The following is a 15,051-nucleotide window of genomic DNA, read 5'->3' on the forward strand; positions in this document are numbered from 1 at the left end:
TGAGAAAAAAAAGACATTTTATTAAGATAAGTCATTAGAAATGATCCTCTACAAAATACACTGAATTATTGTTTCTTTCCTCTCTACACCAAATGAATCAGTAATAAACCATAAAATTAGAAGAATTGACAAGATATACACTACATAGTGAAGAGGCCCTCTAAAAGGAAATTTAGGTTTAAAAAAATAAGGAAATTAGATGAATAGAGGGAGGAGTTTTGAATTTTGTATGTAAATATGCTTTAGTTAGCTAGAAATTGTGCAGGGCTTCAATAACCAAAACATGTCCAATGATCTAGCTTCTTTACCAGCACCACCAGCTATAGAAATATTCTTGTTCTTGGATATATCTGCAGAGGACTCCTTAGTGGCTACTCTGTTATTTTGCTCTATTTCTTGAAGAACACTCTTCTCCTACACAACCCAATCACAAAATAAAAATCAATAATTAGTAACTAATTGATCTCGTGATCGGCGTTATCAAATAAAAATATCCATCATCATAGAAAAAAAAAATTTATTTTTCATAATGTGCAACAGAGTAAGTTTCGAGAACATGCGATCAGAGACAAAAGTTTCTCAATGTGCAACAGAGTAAGTTTCGAGAACACACGATCAGAGGGAGTGAAACCTTTTGCTAGTTTTACCGTAGAGATAAGCCTGACTTTTTCGAGAGTTTATATTGCCACACCAACTTTTTTTTGATACACCAAACAATGAAATTAAATATAGTGCAAGTGTTACACTGTCAATTTCTAGAAAGTATGATCTAACACCATCTGATATATTGCCACACCAAAGGGATCGTTTGGTTGGAGTCAATACTCTACCCTGCTTGATGTACTAAATTGAGTTAAACCTTCAATCCAAACAGCCCTAAAGGAATGATTCTCTTGTAGTTGTGTGTGTGTGTATGCCTTTACACCAAGTGCACTAGGGGCTGAAGATTGGTGTAGGCCAAGTTAACTCAATTCGATTACAATAAGCAGGGTAGAGTACTCACTGAACTAAACAATCCCCTTGTGGTACATGATAGCTGGGACATGGTTTCAAAACTCGTCCGAGACTGAGACATATCGTCTGAGTTAACTCGGTATTAGGGCTGAACGATACAAATGCACAAGTCACTTTTTTGACCGAGATTTATTAATTTCACGTTCAATTTCTTGATTTTTTGAATGAGATATCTCAAACGTATCGGAAAACTCATCCGAGACAACTCGGTATCGGGCCTGGACGAGACGAGAAGTGAAACCAAGATTTAAAACCATGAGCGGGGATGCTTGTTACAATAGTTCCATATAGGGCTATCAATGGATCAGATCCCGGACCAGGGCTTGATCCGGAACAAATCCAAAAAGGATCATATCAAACTCAAAACCAATCCAATAAGAATTAGATAGAACCATCAATCTAATTTGATGTACATATATAGTTCTCACATTTATAATCTCGGGGTCCTACCGGATCAGGAAAGGGTTGATCCAAAACTGATTCGATAAATTGTCAAAAATCGAATCCTTATCCAAACCCAAAACCTTGATCCAAATACAAGTTGTCATAAGGGAAAGAAACCAAACAAGGTTAGAGAGTACTCACCGACGGCATGAAATTGGAAGGTTTAAGAAGGGAGGTTTTGGTCGGACGAAGAGGCTCACGAGAGGCCGAAAAGCATTGAGGAGACGGAGGGCAGGTTCGAACTTGCAACAAACTCTTCTCCTCGACTCGACCAATCACCTTTGAATTCAATGAAATTTGAATGTTCTCCGTTCCATTGATTCTTCTGTAATAAAAAATTTCAAATAATCAAATCTCATATCAATAATTTATAGGTAATATTCATGATATTAATCCAATTTAAATTCATAAGAGGCATTCAACTCATCGCATCGAATTTACATGTGAGAGATTTATCATCTTTAATGAAGTTTAATCGCTAAATTATTATATTTTACTTTGAAAAAAATCCCACAAACCATTTAAGAAAATATTCGATACTAAAATGAAGTCAATCAAGCAATTCTAACATGGTTTAAGAACTCGCCCGAGTCTAACATGACTTGGATGAGACGAAATAGAATCGTCCATCATATTGACTCATTTAAGATCTGGGATGAGTTATCCGATATTTCCAAAATATCGAACAAATTTGATGGGATTCAATTGGGTGATGATACCAGAGACCTGGGTTCAAATCCCGCCAACACCGAATCACAAAACTCATTAAAAACAGGCTTACCGATCCAAAATAAAAATAAAAATCTTCTAATCCCTTATAATAAGAAAAATAAAATCCGGTTAGGGGCACCCAACGTATTATTAACGACGCCCATGAACTATTGATAACCTAAGTTTTATCATGATTAGAACACCCCACCGATGTCAACATATTCATGTTGACATCGCTAGGTCAATGACGACATATTCATATCGGGAAAAAAAAAAAAAACAGGGTGCTGAAATATATTGGGGGTGCTCAAATCAAAGAAATAACTTCGTGGGTGCCCTTACTAAGAATTAGGGTGCCTTTAACAAGGCAAAAAAAAAAAAAAAAGTTATTACTTTTAGATATTAATAAATGATTTTAAAACCAATAAATAAATTATTCTCTAAGAGTTGTTTTGGTATTTCTCTTCCAATCTCAGCCGTTGATCAGACATTTTTTTCAAAAAAAAAAAAAAATCTAATATATGTAAATAAATAAATAAAAACTTACATTTTCCTCCTTTGTTTCTCCTTCACATTGTTCTTCTTCTCCCCTGCTTCAGAGTTCTCTTTCTGGACCTCAAGTAATGGTTTCTTCTCTTTCTCTCCCTCATTAGAATCTCCCAAATTTGCATCCGAAAACGCCTCTGAAACCCTCTTTTTTGCCCTAATTGGACTCTTCTTCGAATTCTCACTCTCCTTTGTTCTCGTCACCAATTTCTTCAATTCTTGACAGAACTCCGTTATCTGATTCAAGATCTCTGGCTTAGAAAACAGATTACTCATCGAAAGAGTACTCTTTAGCTGAGGTTTTCGATCTTCTAAAGGAGATTTATCAAATTGTTTCTTCTTCTCTGCACTTGATTTCATGATTTTGCTCTGATATTTCGGATGTGTGGAGGTGAAATTCGGATTCTCGTTCTCTTGATCTTCTTGGAGATTATCTGGAGGTTTCAATGTTGTTGATTTGTTCGATTTCTTAGCATTTGTATCTCTGGAAAAAAATAATTTCAACCGAGTTATGAAACTTGAATCGATTGAAAAAGCTCAAAAATTAGGGTTTTTAATTAGTACCTGAGATTTCGTTGACGTAAAGGGAGATTTTCGGAAACACTAGCAGATCTTAGATGCTTCACCTGATAAAATTGATACAAAAATCTCTCAATAATTAAGATTTATAGAGAAAATATCTATAAAGATTGTTTTTTTTAAGAGATGAGAACCTTAGGATTAGGCGTCCATCTAAGAAAATCTTCTGCGGTCTTCGGGTGCTTGCAATCTGCAACAAAGAGAGAAACAAATTTAGCTGAAATTTAAGAAATCTTTGAATTTGAATTGAAGTACGGGGAGATGAGGTTCAGATCTAACCAGACTTGCAAAACCAAGCTTCATCATCAACAAATTCTTCTGGAGCGGAGAAATCGATCCATTTTGGGGCATTTATGTGTTCGTAGAGATTGTCTTCCACGAATCTGGACTCAATGTTCTTCCAATCGATGTTGGCTGGTTCCATTTCTCTGAAAAAATCAACAAAAAGTAACAAAAAAATACTAGAAATCTAATAAAATAAGAGGTGATGTAGTAGAACAACAGAGGATTATTTGAAAAACCAGGAATTATAAACGAGCTGTGGTGCTAGAATTAGAGATCTTTGATTGTTTGTTGATCGTTAAAATTTCAACAAAGAAGATTGAATCTTCAGTAGATGTGAGAGAGAGAACAGGGTTTTGAGGGATATTAGAGAGAGTTTTGTAACGTTAGAGTTGGTCCAATTCACATGAGTTTTTTCGACCGTTAGAGATTCTTCATTTTTAATGAGAAGTTCTATTGGCACACCAACTTTTACTACTTACAACACACCAATCTGCTCCATATCGTTAATCCCAAGAGATCAAAACCCGAAGTTGACTTCAGAAGTCAAATGGGTATTTTTTTTTTCCACATAAGAAGGCATGAGATGAGTGGGTTTCATTTCAGCTCATCAATCAACTGTTTGAGTTCAACGGCTAGAAATTAACAAGGAATCTGATTATTGGAATGTAGGTCCACACGCAAAGGCCAAAAGTCCATGAGAAACCCTTTTCTTACTAAGATAGTGAGGAAAAATGCCTTACTAAGCCTCATTCATCGTCAAAAAACCTCGAGATTTGTTATGAGTCTCAATGACTTCTTTTATGACTCTAGAGTTCTTTTTCGATGGTGGATGAAGTTTAGAAAACCCTCATCATTGAGGTGGCGAAATTACAAAGATTTGAATTTTTTTTCGGTTCCATTATATCGATTTGATCTGATCTTTTGATCATGTACATTTTTGAGGAATTACATCACCATTCACTTCTCATCTCTCATTCTGACCTCCACAAAGCTCCATCCCCATTTTCTAAAGAGAATCTATTTCGAATGGAACATAAAATCCTCATTCCCTCTCAAAAGTGAAGGGAGAAACTAGATATTTTTTTTTTTTTTACAGAACTACTATTGCCGCACGAACTTTTACTAATGCCACACCAATGAATTGCACACAATTAGTATGGCGTTAGTAATTTGTAGAGAACTTCTATTGCCACACCAACTTTTACAAATGACACCCATAATGTGTGCTATTTCTTTGGGGCGCATGTTAAAGGCTCCTGGCAATTTAGCTAGTGCACCCGCGACAAAGCTAAAGTTGTTTGTCCTATACAGGCTAGAAGTTTCGGAATAAGCTAATTTTTGGTGAAAATGATCTGTATGGTGAGAATATCATCCTCACCAAAAATCAGCCCATTCCGAAATTTCTAATCCCATAAAAAATGGTTTACAAAAAAAGTGAACACTCCATGATTCAACTTGTTTTAATGGGAATAGGAGCGTATAGACCATCCTCACAAAAAAATCAGCTCATTCTTAAACTTTTAACTCATATAAGACAAAAACAATGGTATATGTTGTGGGTGCCCTTACTACGAAGTGGGGTGCTTATAAAAATACGCTTTCTTTGGTGATTTACATATGAACGGGGGTGCTCTTAGCAAAAGTTGTTGTGACAATAGAATCTCTCCTTTTGCCCCATGCACAAGTTTTCCTCTAGAATTTCTGCAAAACTTTCCCAGACTAAAAAATTCATGAAATTTCACAAAACTATGCAAAATTTTCACCTTTTTCTGCAAGTGTGCCTGGCAGAGCAAAATGGTTTTGAAAATAATCCAACAAAAAGAATGATACAAATCCGATATAAACTAAGAATTTAAACTACTTGATACAACAGAGATCTCCTAACAAACTTCCTCATTGTATATGTTGGGGTAAACAAATATAAGCATCGAAACATAGTAAACAAATTTCCAAAGAAATCCCAGTCTTAGTAGTCCATTACATTCATTTATTAAAAAAAACCTAAGACAACCGACTCTTCAATGTGTCGGAAGGTAAAAAGAAGCCACTGCACTGCAGTCCTAATCACCGTCCGTGTAGATGTGTGTGTGTGTGTGTGGGGGGGGGGGGGGGGGGGTGGGGACTGAATTCATCGGGAGAAGCATCTGAGATAGATCAAAGAACGTCTTTCCTTCTTGATTAAGAGTAGTTTAATTCCTGGAATGCTGGCCAAATACCTCGGTGTAGCACACTGGGCAGGCCTGAGAAAATAAAACATACAGTTGAAGTGGAAGAATTAGGTTCAGTAACTACATATCTTCACTAATATAGTTATTGCAGGCATAGTCACAAAGTTGGGGTTCGGGAATAATTCGGCAAGAGAAAGTTTTGGAAAAGTCAGTAAAACTTGATAGAGCCGGAAAAACATCAGATAAATTAAAAAATAAAAATAAGCTTTTATAATATATTAAATGATAAAAATTACACAAAAATGTTTGAAAAATCGTGATTTACTTTTTGTCACTATGATCGCGGGAAAGGATTTTATTAACTGACCTTGTTGATGTTAAGCCATCTGGTGCCGCAGGCAGCGTGGTAGACATGCTTGCATGGCAGAGTGATCTGCCGTTCCCCTCTTTTATATTCCATTTGGCAAATCACACACCTGTTTGCCAACGACATTCAGAATTGTTATCATCAATCTTCAAAATAGTAAACATAGAAGAAACGATTTTTAGCAAAAAAAAATCTCAAGAGCCTCAAAGATCAAAATAGAGAAAGATCCCCCATAAGAAAGCCCATATATTTAAAGGTTACAGCGATCACTCATATTGCACGGAAACTAGTTTTCTCGTTCTCCCTACCATGATTCCAAGTTTTATGCTATTTATGTGGAACATTCTGGTTTTGGTTGACACAGGAATGAAATATTGACCCTGAAAAGTGTTGAGTTTAGTCCCACATGTGACACTCATTGCCTTGTCTCTCTCCTTATAAGCTCTTGGGCCTCTCTACTCTTTGCTAGTTGGTTTTGATTTGGACCCTCAAATTTATCATGGTATCAGAGCAGGCCTTTCTCTCCTCCACGTCACCCAGTACATATCACCACGTGCTTTGGCTCTGTCCGGCCCACACGTGCGGGGGCGTGATGAGTTTAGTACCACATCGGACACTCATTGCCTTGTCTCTCTCCTTAAAAGATCCTGGGCCTCTCCACTCTTTGCCAATTGGTTTTGAGTTGGACCCCCAAATTTATCGTTTCCATGTTTCAGAAGTGTTTCGGATTCTCTCCGAATGTAACTGTTGAGACCATATTGGTTATTCTCCTGACTGAAACTTTGTATGAAAACGAGATTTTAAACCTTGTTACAATAAACAATTTTTTTTTTTTATCGTTTGTTGGTTATTAATTACAAGATTAACAAGAACAAACATGAAACTAGATCATCCTAACATCTCTCAAAAGTGTCAAAACAAGTATTACTGCAAACACCAAATTGCTATTAAATTACTATAAATAAATAGAAAAATTCCTTCCAAAACAATTAAACCATGTCAATTGTAATCATTGCCAAACTTTCTATGATTAGTCTAATCTAAATTTATCTAACCATAAGCCAGAGACCATGTATGCATTAATTGACCAGCTCTTATGATTCACTGTTTCAAGTCAAGGACAACCTGAATTGGATTACCCAAGTCAACAGAAGATCATTTGGGACTGGAATACAAAACCCATGTAACTCGACTTGGCCGTTGGCATGCCTTCAAAGTTTTCTTTGAATCCCGTGAATTTCTTTTGTCCTATTTCTTTATTTTTCCTGACAGTAAGTTTATAATGTCACCTTTTTTTTAATAGGTAAATGCTTGATTAGTGACAGGTAATATGGTTAATGGTTAATGGTTAGCATCAAGAAGTATGGGTTCAAGCCTTCAAGGGGTTTTTTTTTATGAAAAGCCTTCTCTTTCCAAAGTTGAGGCAGAGAACAGAGCACGTTCAACTGAACTATGGCTCAACCCTGGGTGCAGTTGAATAATTATCATATTATAGGCTTGTCAGATAAGAGAAAAGATAAAATCAAGATGTTTTTTTTAACCAAAAACAGAAATACACATTTTAATACATTGACCTATGCTACAGCCACAGTTACCAAAACAGTTTAAAAGAAAGCGCAGATAAGAAGCCTGAATGTTACCGTTCGCCTCTAGACTTCTTTCTTGAGAAGAAGAAACCACTCTTGTACTTGGAGACTGGAAGTAATGAAATAAGTTCTTTAGAAAGACCTCGGCTATGAGTTCCAACTGTCTCACCTAAATCAAGCAATTCCTGCAGACGAAAAGTTCGTTACTTACAGACTATGAAATGTAGCTGCTTTTAAGGTTTAAGGTGATTTATGTAATTGTAACAACATTTTAATATATTTTTTTCACTATGTAGTCATTTTCTTGTAAAAATCATCAATATTTTATTAGTCATTGTCATTGAGGACATGAATGATCAACATCGATTTAAGAAAGAATAAGTGCTTAATATGGTAGATGGACTGAGGTCTTTCATGATGTAGACATTTTGAGAGCAACGATTACACTATTGATGACTTTTTCTTTTGTTTTGATAAGCAATACTAGAAGTCATTGAAAAAGAAAAAGAAAAAAGATTTCCCATCCATTCCCCCATATTTGGTAGTTTGAGGGAATGGATTAGGACAGTATAATGTAAGTGTGGCTGTTGTCTAAGATTCCCCTAAAGAGCATAAAGCAGCTCTATGATGATCGCTTGAATCCAGCCTCAAATCTCCGATGTACTTATAGAATAAATATATAAGTAAATACTCTATGATGCAATCATCGTCTTCTCTCATTTGTTCAATCATAAACGTAGCAATTTTTCAAATACTGTTTATGTACCTAATATGTATATGTATTAGTTAATAAAAACGAAAACAGTTTGTTTCTTGAAACAACGAGGGATAGAATTACATATCCAGTAATCCAGGCCTGGGTAAAAGCCCAAATATATGGTGCAGGGAATGTTGGTGCAATTTCATTGAAATTATACACTAAATTTCTAAATGAAAACCATCACTGTTGAAGTCTTATTCCAAAGATTTGGGATCAGGTTAAGTTTCTAAATGAAAATGCATAAAAGGAATTGCTTCTAAGATACATAACTTGAACAACACAAAGTTTGAACAATTTTATCTTAATTTATTGAAGAATTATTAATAAATCTAGCATGAAGAAACTGCATTTGTTTTAAATTTCATTAAATCAAATTTTTTATATGTGTAGTATATATTAATGAAATGTTCTTTTTAACATATCAAACTATTGAGCTGTCAAGCAAGCTTGGATCACTGTCTGGCTCCATGCCAAATCCCAAACGAATTTCCATGCTTCATATTACGAAGCAGCCATCCAAACCATCAGGAAGTGTATACCTCAATGTATACTAGAAGAGAATGTAGCACATTTTTCACCGACAACGCTATATGACCAAAAATTTACAGTAAATCTATGTCATCAAATTTCAGTATAGACTTCACACATTATTCCCTACTTTATAAACAGCTCCCTTTTAGGATCGCTCCAAAACAAGCAAACATACATTTACATTTCAATTTATCCCATAACGCACCCGAAATGTGATTCAAGATAAGTTAGTTTTAGATGTAAAAACATTTGAGTATAACATAAGGTCTGTATCATTGGAAAAGCATTTCCTTCCCAGAATGTAAGGCCATAGGTTGGTGTTACAATTACTGACATTATATTCTTAAGAAAACCTAAAATGAAATATCAATTTGGCTCTTAAAAAATGAACATGTAAAATAATATATAGTATACCTCGTAAGTCATATTGTCTGGGTCAACATTGTCTTGCCAAGTAGCCTGCAACTCATACAGAAAAAGGAAAACAACTTAATTAATTACCATTGCGAAAGAGATTTATAATAGGTTCTGTAGATTAAGACTTTGAGGAGAAGAAGGAGTCAAAATTGGCTCCAACCCTAACCGCACAATCTATTATATGACAAAAGCAACAACAACAACAACAACAAAAAAAAGACAATACAACTCATAATAATAATAAAATATACTCCTAGAAGATTCTAACTCAGCCATGAGAAAGTCAGACCCAAGACCTTGTTCATACCTACTTAATGGGTCTGGATCCTGTGCTGTAATAGGGTCCATGTTAAAATGGGCCAGTAATGGTTTGGCATTTGAGATCTGACTCATAATCTGGATAGATCCATATCCATAGCTAATATCCATTTTGATTCTTCCTATGATTGAAGTCTCACGTTCTTTACAGTATGTTCCCCTTTTGATGAATACATGCCATTGTCTGGGTATAAGGATATTGGTGGTTTTTTTAACCTTTTAACTTCATCACCACCGGAAGAATGAACCCCATCCCAGAAAATTGGTAAAATAGCATAATGTATGTTCTTTTTCATCTTCAAAACCTAACCTTATTGTATCTAGGACACCATATGATCACTTTCCAACCTAATCCTATCCTTTGCTTTGAGCACATTTTTGTTGGGTTGTCTCATAGGGATTTGAGTTTGTAGATACTAAATCGAAGCTTGAGATGAAAGAGGGGTGGTGGGATCATAGGAGAGTGAAATTGGGAGCGTGAAGTGAGTCGCTGCCTTGTTCCACCATTTATTTGTAGTGGCAAGTGTGTCAATAGCCACATTGGGACTAGAATCTGTGATCCTTCATTATGGAATTCTGTCACTAATGATGTTTGTTTGAGCTTCTGTTTTTAATTTTGTTCTCTAAGTTCTTCAAAAACTTTATTCATTTGTTCTGCAAATATCCCATTCAATTGTAGAATTTGGGGTTGTTTAGGCTCGGGATCTGGATCAGATATTGAATAACAATTTTGAATACAGATCAGATGTCAATCTCGATTGTTAGATCTTAGTCACATTCAGATTAAGGTCTAGTAATGTAGATGCAAATTCGTACTTGGGGCTCCAATTCACCTAAATCCAACCCATTCCATGCTCTAACACTACTGCTCGTCGTAAGCATAATAAATGTTAAAAGAAAAATCAACAAAAACTAAGACAAATAAACATTTAGATTGTGCTGTATTTATGCCGACAAGTATTTATGATCCTTGAAACAGAGATTGGTAATTTATAGATACAAACACAAATATTTCACACTATGACTACCAATATGTAAGATTCATACCTGAGAGCTGCTAGAATTGTGATAACTTCGAATGCCTGCAAAACATGAAGGAGAAGTAGTAAATATTAGACTAGGAATAAAAATTTTAGTTACCAAATAAACACAGGAGTGAAAATAGTAGCATATACTAATAGCTACAAAAAAAAGTCTCAAGATAAGATATCACAACTCCCTGTACAAGCCATTATAGAAAATTCTCAGAATATAATATGAAAATTTTACCTTCTTCTTCTTGGAAAGCATATAGTTTGGCCATATTATTTAAAGATAAAGACCAAAGCTTTTAACTGAGTTCTATAGTACTTATATTACACATATCTTTGTATAAAACAGCCGAAAAGATTGGAACATATAAAGACAAGCTAATTGAAATATACCTCAAAATAAAAAATTAAAACCACGTTTTGAATTGAGAAGATGATGTGTTAAGAATCAATTTGAAATATCACAAGCATATACATTAAAAAAACCAATCTGCACAACATCCACACAAAGTAAAGAAGAGCAAGAAACAAGTAAGACAAAATTTAAAAAGAGACCTTTTTAACTTCCAATTCTTACAAAAATGGATATAGCAATGTAGACTCATCCAGTCAATCCATAACAGCTATGCATGTTTTGGGGACTTGGTAACCCCTCCTACCCCAAACCTTTAGCTGGGCCAAGAAATTTCAATCTTTGTTTATTTCTTTCTTTTTTCTAATCTATTTGCCTTGACCAAACTGACATGAACCCTTACATCTCAAAATGATTCAAGTACACGGGAATCATCCGTTGGCCCAAATTTGAAAAATACAGCACAATGAGAACACATATTCACAAAATTTATAACTGGAGACCACAACCAGTATACTAGAAGTCTCTCATTCTGCTCTAAACCAAAACGATGGCCTCAATGTGGGCTAAATGGCTAGAGGAATGCTTCATCCAAAATACCACACCTAGAAAGTCTCAATTCTAATTACTAAGAAAAATGTGCCATAATCTGGAAAGAGTTGTGCTGGAGTGACCTCAAGCTGGAACCGCATATCGTACTTCTTGACGTGAAGGCAGAGTGGAAGTAGTTCAACACCAAAATTTGGATCCCACAAATGGCCTCACTTCTACATTTAAACTTAACATAATTAGGGTCATTTTGGTCAAAAAGAAAGAAAACTGTGGCCCACAATCCTTGAATAATTTTCAAAATTACAAAATAACCTTTTTACTATGTAATATTCACATACACTCCAATCAATGCTTTAAATTACAGATAAGTCCTTCTAATACATGTGTGTTTCACATGCCACCTTCTTGTATAGTAAAATAACAGAACTCAGAGCTAACTTACATTCTTCTGGGCTGGCATGTGTAGCTGTGCTAGAATTTCCACCCTCAACCCCAACCAATGGCGTTGGCTCTCTGTTATTCATGGTTGAAGAGTCCTCTCCAACCCTCCTGCCTCCATCCATTCTTGGTAGAAGATCATCTACCTCATAAGCATGATTATGGAAATAATATGGAGTACCCCAAGGACTAAATTTATATGAACCCGAATTCAATGTCCAGTATGCATTCTCCTGCATAAAAAGCAGAAAAATCAGATTCAAGAAAAAAAAAGACAGAAATGAATCAAAAATACATCACAAAAGGTGATTTTTTTTCCAGACAATAATTTCAATAATACATGTAGTTCAAAAGAAACAAGCAATAGAATTGCAAATGTAAATAGATATAGTCATCACCATCAAAGCCTTATCTTAAAGAGAAAATCTGTAAACGATTATAAAAAAATGATTAAAAGGCATCAATGAACACAATTGAATCCCCCAATACACATCAACCTTGCCCTGATCCAGGGAAGCTTGCATTTGCTATTTATGGATTTGATTGCCATCAAAAGTGTAAAGATGAACCATGGTTTAAAATATTGTATCGATTGAATGTTTCGGTTAATGGAAAAACTGATACAGAGGTATCAGTCGATACATTCTCAAAATATTTAATGTTTTGGGGTCTATGTTTACAAGAATAATAGCAAATAAAAATACCTGATCATGCATCGCAGCTGAAACCGGAAAATCTGAATGTCCGTAAGTGAGACCTTCAAACAAATCCATAAAACTTTCAGTAATTGTGTATGGGAATCCAGTATTTATGTAATGAAGCTCCATTTGTCGATTTCCGTTCATTGTCGTATGATATCTGCAGAACATCAACACCATGAAAACATTTTTTTTTTAAACAATAACCAAAATGGATGAAACATATCACAAAGATCAATGACCAAATATTAATTCTTATCCAAAAAACAAGATACCAGATTTAATTAATGTCAACTAAAATATAACGCTGGTCCACATTACTCTTACAATTCCAACAACAAAATAGCCTAAAAAGCAAAATTATTGCCATTTGATCTTATTTCACTGTTCATAAATAATAAAATTTTCACGGATCTTACTGTAAGAAAAATTATACACCAAAATTTTTACCTTATCTTCTTGAAATTGTAGTAAAAAATTTGAAAAAGAACAAAAACGGATGGTCAAGTAATCAAAAGTGACACCTCAAGTTACTATATTGTTTAAAGATTTGCTTCAGCCACCTTATGTTTCTATGATTTATACAACAGTAACAAAGAACAGAACAAATTTCTCAAAAAAAAAAAAAAAACATATTTTAATCGAATTTCTAGCAATTAATTCATCAGTGCTCCTGAGTTAAGTAATTTAGTTTTTAAAAAAAATTAAAAATTTCAACACAATTTCTCAAAGCAACAGAAATCTAAACTCCAAAGAACTAAAACCTACATTGATCGCTCTCAAATTAAAGCAACATTGATTATAAGGAGAAACATCAGAACGATCAAATTCTTTTAGGGCAAAACGAAAGGCAGTAAATAATACCTCATTAAACAGTCAGATTTAATAGCCTAAAAGACAGGATTCAAAGACGTCAATGAACTCGATTTCAATCGATCTCTTCGAAATTTTTGATCAAAATATCGATTTCTAGGGCTCAAAAAGGCCATAACTGCAACTCATTGTCCATCAATCTTCATAGAAATGTTCCAAGAAAGAAACAAAAACAACAACAACAACTCGACTTGATCGATCAAAATCAAGAAATCAAATCGAATTGATGGACAATGTGGATAAGTTCTTGATCACTGAAAGAGATTTAAAACAGACATTTTTTTTGTTTTTTTTTTTTGTTCATGAATGTGGGTTTTATTGTTGGGAGCAGAGTTTATAGTTTCTGAAGAGCGCATGTAAAGAAAGGGATGGCCCCTCTCTCTCTCTCTCTCTCTCTCTCCATTAACAAGGCAAGAAATTTCCAATATCTCGCGATATACGAGATATTACAATAGGGCAAAACTGTAAATTTCTGTTCTCATTAAAAGAGAGCTTCTGGAGTGACTGACTCAACTTGTTTACTGGATTAGCAGGTTTTCTTGTAGAAATTCCAAAGTGGCAAACCCTATCCTTTTTTTTATTTGATGTATAAAGGATGCTTGAATGTGAGAATATGGATCCTCTCCATCATCATCAAAGTCTTATCCCAAGGATTTAGGGTTGACTATCAAATTTAATTCCTCATTTCAATTGCAGAGAAGTTTTGCTTGTAGAATTTTTCGTCAAAGCATCGTGCCTATATATTGAGGATAATTTTGTAAATTGGGGATTTCGTTCAATATATGAAATCTCGTCTCGTGTGATTGGTGGATCCCAGATTCTATGACTATTGTGAGCAAAACTAAATTCTTTCAATTCTATCCAGAATCACGTCTTTTGTTGTTGAATGTATGTTTAGTATCATCTGAAAAATATATGTATGTTGTTTTTAAGAATTTTCAATTTAAATATTTTTAATTAGAACTGTAATTAGCCATCGACGAACATAATCGAAGTATTTCAGTCAACTTTTTTCTTAATTTATTGCGTATTGGAGCTACTCCTGCATTTTTTTCAATTCTTTTATTTCTAATTTCATTTTTTATAATATTTCTTCTCATCCATCTCAACTTCCTCATCTTTATTATCATTTCGATTTATTAAAGGTTAGTTCAATTTTTTATACTCATAAATAATATTCTAGCATCATTAATCAAACTAATTTTCATATGTATATAATGACAATATGAGCCAAATATTCATGGTGCATTGGGCTCAAAAGGAATTATGCTAAAAAGCATTTTTTGAGAACGAAGTCGAACTCCTTTGCATAACCATAGGAATTAACTCCATTCTCAAACTCTAAAAATTAAGGCTAATGATTTTCGAACTCAATTTCATT

At 34.4% G+C, this 15,051-nt stretch overlaps 2 protein-coding genes across 3 annotated transcripts; both read right to left on the reverse strand.

Annotated features, from left to right (window-relative positions):
• LOC147383862 (interferon-activable protein) lies at positions 1 to 3,983 on the reverse strand. Its single transcript, XM_086425506.1, has 7 exons — positions 3,816 to 3,983; positions 3,574 to 3,722; positions 3,429 to 3,484; positions 3,280 to 3,341; positions 2,717 to 3,199; positions 1,600 to 1,783; positions 1 to 414 (listed from the first exon to the last, which is right to left on the reverse strand). Exons 2-7 carry the CDS (start codon positions 3,716 to 3,718, stop codon positions 247 to 249), a joined length of 1,098 nt encoding a protein of 365 aa, XP_086281632.1. The 5' UTR covers positions 3,719 to 3,722; positions 3,816 to 3,983; the 3' UTR covers positions 1 to 246.
• Positions 3,984 to 5,403: 1,420 nt separating this feature from the next.
• On the reverse strand, positions 5,404 to 13,990 carry BB (RING/U-box superfamily protein). 2 transcript variants are annotated; one of them, XM_086425507.1, is made up of 8 exons: positions 13,662 to 13,990; positions 12,804 to 12,957; positions 12,104 to 12,332; positions 10,774 to 10,808; positions 9,406 to 9,450; positions 7,755 to 7,885; positions 6,115 to 6,223; positions 5,404 to 5,819 (listed from the first exon to the last, which is right to left on the reverse strand). In XM_086425507.1, the coding sequence occupies exons 1-8, from the start codon at positions 13,664 to 13,666 to the stop codon at positions 5,769 to 5,771; spliced, it is 759 nt and encodes a 252-aa protein (XP_086281633.1). In that variant the 5' UTR covers positions 13,667 to 13,990; the 3' UTR covers positions 5,404 to 5,768. The 2 variants fall into 2 exon arrangements, with proteins under 2 accessions (XP_086281633.1, XP_086281634.1); XM_086425508.1 differs by lacking the exon at positions 13,662 to 13,990 and adding an exon at positions 13,073 to 13,123.
• Positions 13,991 to 15,051: the final 1,061 nt, after the last annotated feature.

This window comes from Akebia trifoliata, chromosome 15 (assembly GCF_017979445.1).
Source record: "Akebia trifoliata isolate Shusen 1 chromosome 15, ASM1797944v1, whole genome shotgun sequence".
NCBI classification, from domain to species: domain Eukaryota; kingdom Viridiplantae; phylum Streptophyta; class Magnoliopsida; order Ranunculales; family Lardizabalaceae; genus Akebia; species Akebia trifoliata.